Source organism: Brachionichthys hirsutus, chromosome 18 (assembly GCF_040956055.1).
Source record: "Brachionichthys hirsutus isolate HB-005 chromosome 18, CSIRO-AGI_Bhir_v1, whole genome shotgun sequence".
Lineage (NCBI taxonomy): Eukaryota > Metazoa > Chordata > Actinopteri > Lophiiformes > Brachionichthyidae > Brachionichthys > Brachionichthys hirsutus.
In genome coordinates, this window is record NC_090914.1 from 11,596,954 (window position 1) to 11,601,426 (window position 4,473).

At 52.5% G+C, this 4,473-nt stretch overlaps 1 protein-coding gene across 1 annotated transcript in view; it reads left to right on the forward strand.

Moving 5' to 3' along the window:
• The window catches only part of LOC137907824 (potassium channel subfamily K member 17-like), a 4,725-nt gene extending 1,484 nt beyond the window's left edge, over nucleotides 1–3,241 (forward strand). Inside the window, exons 2-5 of the mRNA XM_068752181.1 lie at nucleotides 1,492–1,606; nucleotides 2,506–2,672; nucleotides 2,737–2,905; nucleotides 3,009–3,241. Of these exons, the coding sequence (XP_068608282.1) occupies nucleotides 1,492–1,606; nucleotides 2,506–2,672; nucleotides 2,737–2,905; nucleotides 3,009–3,241 (684 nt within the window). The remainder of the gene's footprint in view (nucleotides 1–1,491; nucleotides 1,607–2,505; nucleotides 2,673–2,736; nucleotides 2,906–3,008) is intronic.
• Nucleotides 3,242–4,473: the final 1,232 nt, after the last annotated feature.

Consider the following 4,473-nt stretch of genomic DNA (forward strand, 5'->3'; position numbering starts at 1 on the left):
GAGACACGGGAGACACGGGAGAGACACGGGAGACACGGGAGAGACGGGAGACACAGGAGACACGGGAGACACGGGAGAGACACGGGAGACACGGGAGAGACGGGAGAGACACGGGAGACACGGGAGAGACACGGGAGACACGGGAGACACAGGAGACACAGGAGACACGGGAGACACGGGAGACACGGGAGACACGGGAGAGACACGGGAGACACGGGAGAGACGGGAGAGACACGGGAGACACAGGAGACACGGGAGACACAGGAGACACGGGAGACACGGGAGAGACACGGGAGACACAGGAGACACGGGAGACACAGGAGACACGGGAGACACGGGAGAGACACGGGAGACACGGGAGAGACGGGAGAGACACGGGAGACACAGGAGACACAGGAGACACGGGAGACACGGGAGACACGGGAGACACAGGAGACACGGGAGACACAGGAGACACGGGAGACACGGGAGACACAGGAGACACGGGAGACACGGGAGACATGGGAGACACGGGAGACACGGGAGACACGGGAGACACGGGAGACACGGGAGAGACACGGGAGACGCGGAAGACACGGGGGACACGGGAGAGACGGGAGACATGGGAGACACGGGAGACACGGGAGACACGGGAGACATGGGAGACACGGGAGACACAGGAGACACGGGAGACGGGAGAGACACGGGAGAGACACGGGAGACGCGGAAGACACGGGGGACACGGGAGAGACACGGCAGACACGGGAGAGACACGGGAGACATGGGAGACACGGGAGACACGGGGGACATGGGAGACACGGGAGACACAGGAGACACGGGAGAGACAGGAGAGACGCGGGAGACACGGGGGACACGGGAGACATGGGGGACACGGGGGACACGGGAGAGACACGGGAGACACGGGGGACACGGGAGACACGGGGGACACGGGAGACACGGGGGACACGGGAGACACGGGAGACACGGGGGACACGGGGGACACGGGAGACACGGGAGACACAGGAGACACGGGAGACACGGGGGACACGGGAGACACGGGAGACACGGGAGACACGGGAGACACGGGAGACATGGGAGACACGGGGGACACGGGAGAGACACGGGAGACACGGGGGACACGGGAGACACGGGAGACACGGGGACACGGGAGACACGGGGGACACGGGAGACACGGGGGACACGGGGGACACGGGAGAGACACGGGAGACATGGGAGACACGGGAGAGACACGGGAGACACGGGGGACACGGGAGACACGGGAGACACAGGAGACACGGGGGACACGGGGGACACGGGAGACACGGGGGACACGGGAGACACGGGGGACACGGGAGACACGGGGGACACGGGAGACACGGGGGACACGGGAGACATGGGGGACATGGGAGACACAGGAGACACGGGAAACACGGGAGACACGGGAGACGTGTCCCATGCGTAACAACACGCCAGCACTCCGTTTCCGTTTCAGTTGGTCTTTTTGTGTTTCAGGTTGTTCAGGACGCGTCGAAGGTCGGCCTGAGTCTGAGGGGCAACTACACCACAGACGGCTTCTGGAAGTTCACCAGCTCAGCTGTGTTCGCTGCCACTGTTGTCACGACGATAGGTTCGCCACGGCAACGCAAACGGCGTAGATTAGATTAGATTAGATTAGATATTTACACAATAAACACACGTGAAATGTCGAACTCCGAGCAAAAGTTAGGATTCCTATCATTTCAGCAGCAGCTAAATTGTGTTATTACACAGTTACTACACAAATTTATTATTACACAGTTACTACACAAATTCATTATTACACAGTTCCTACACAAATTCATTATTACACAGTTACTACACAAATTCATTATTACACAGTTACTACACAAATTTATTATTACACAGTTACTACACAAATTCATTATTACACAGTTCCTACACAAATTCATTATTACACAGTTACTACACAAATTCATTATTACACAGTTACGACACAAATTCATTATTACACAGTTACGACACAAATTCATTATTACACAGTTACTACACAAATTTATTATTACACAGTTACTACACAAATTCATTATTACACAGTTACTACACAAATTCATTATTACACAGTTACTACACAAATTCATTATTACACAGTTACGACACAAATTCATTATTACACAGTTACGACACAAATTCACGCTTATTCTTTTATATATTCCGTCATCTGAAAGGAGAAACGCGAACAACTCCCTCTGAATCATTATCTCGTCACCATGACGACGTAGAAACCCCGGCCGAGCCCTGAAGCTCCTCCCAACATTTACAACCTTGTGTTGGTCAGAAGGTTCAGAAGAACCATCTGACATCCTGTTCTCTATCTCGGTATGAACCCATTTCAGCTTCACGCTGGAGGCAGAACTTTAAATCTGCCCCCCTCCCCCTCCTACCTGCCCCAGCGTGACCAGCGACCTCCAGCCCAGATCCCAGATCGCCGGAGGTCACTGGTCCGGTTGTTCCTCTCCTCCCTCGCAGGTTACGGGAACATGAGTCCGAGCTCCGACGCGGGGCAGATTTTCTGCGTGTTCTTCGCCCTCTTTGGGATCCCCCTGAATGTGGTGGTGCTGAACCGGGTGGGGAAGTACATGCTCGCTCTGGAGCGGAACATCTCCGACTTCCTCGTGAAGAAGACCAAGCGGAGGGTGAGGAGACCCCCCGCCGACGGGGCGTGTTTAAGATTCCTAACCTGCCCCCCCGTCCCTCCAGAGGTGCACGCGCTTCTTCGTCCACCTGGTGTCGTACCTGTCGGGAACCGTGCTCTTCTTCGTTGTGCCCATGATTGTGTTCCAAATGCACGAAGGCTGGACCTTCTCCCAAGCCATCTACTACTGCTTCATCACCCTCAGCACCATTGGCTTCGGAGACTTCGTGGCAGGTGCGGCGCCGTTATGTCCTCCAAGCGAAGGCGTCCTCGCCTCTGAGACGGAACCGTTGACCCGGTTCGGTGTCCCTGCGCTCTCTCTCTCTCTCCTTCTCAGATAGCAACCCAGAAAAGGCGTACCCCGAGTGGTACAGCGTCCTCATGGCCTCGTGGATATTCTTCGGCCTGGCCTGGCTGGCCCTGGTCATCAACCACTCCATCGACATCCTGGAGCGTCTCAGCAACCACCTGAAGCAGCGGCGGGGAGGACAGAAGCAGGAGGGCGGCAGCCCGGACACCGGCGAGGCGGACGAGAAGGCCGAGACCAAGACGCCTCCAGAGCCGCAATGAACGCACAATCAGAGCACGATGTTAGCCTTAGCCGTAGAAATGACCGCCCGTGAGTGGGATCTGGACGACGGACAGAAACCGGGGAATAGGACTAATCTCTCGTAGGATCTGTAAATGTTGAGTGATTTAATGGCCTTCGCCCTGAAACAGCCGACTCGTTTTTGCCGAGTCAGGCTTTATGGGCTTGGAAGATGTGAGTCCCGCCTGATCCACCGGGGGCTGTTTAAAAGGGACGTGATTTATGTTCGGTCTTGTTTTGTGTCTCTTCATTTGGGCTACGACTTTGTGCGGCATCACACTCGGCGTTTCCCACGCGGGCCGCACCGTGACACGCCGAATAAGATCTATCGCACTTTCATTTGCGTCACTTTCAAAGTGACATGAAATTGTTTTAAACGCTCACTGGCCGCGCTTTGGTCTTGTTAGAATGCACGTAAACATTTTTAATGCGTTTAAGACTCAAATGTACAGAAAATGATTCCCTTAATCCCACTGTCATCCTCATGCATGTACTCAGCGTACTAATATTATTGGATTTGTACCACCATTGTCTTGTTTTATTTGAAATTGTCTTTTTTTTTTTCTTGCCTGATTCATTCACTGAAGTTCACTTTATAGCCACTAGATGACGTCAGTGATCCCAGATTGGAGTGGAAAATCCCCCCCATTCAAACCAGAAGCAAAACGTTCTGCCCAATAATGAGTGTTGCAGGACCGGAGACTCGTCCAGGTGTCCCTCCAGGTGTTAGACACGCCCCCTGCACACAGAGAGAGGGTGGAGACGAATTAGCCATTTAAAATGTCGTCAAACTGCTCAAACATTAAGTTTGGTTTAAGACTCAAACGTGTAAAACCAAAATCAGTGGGGTCTGTACTTTGAAAATATTTTTCAATCATGCATACTGCCCCTTCGTCCTGGACTATATATTACAAAATGATCTGAAAGTTTGAAAGCGTGAACGTTTTTTTTCTTATTGGCCAATTTTATGCTGCTCTCTCGGGCCAGATTGCTCCTGAAAAAATAGATTATATTTAATCTCAAAGATTTATTCTGCTTCAGTAAAGATATGTATTGATAGCACAATTCTGTTTTTTCTTTTGTCGTTTGCATCACCCTTGCTCTGTGTAACTACAAAACCAAGTTGCTTGAATAAAACTTTGATTTTGAAACCGTCAGTTAAATAATATTACTTGTATATTTATTGCATAGATCTTTTCTTGCAATGTCCGTG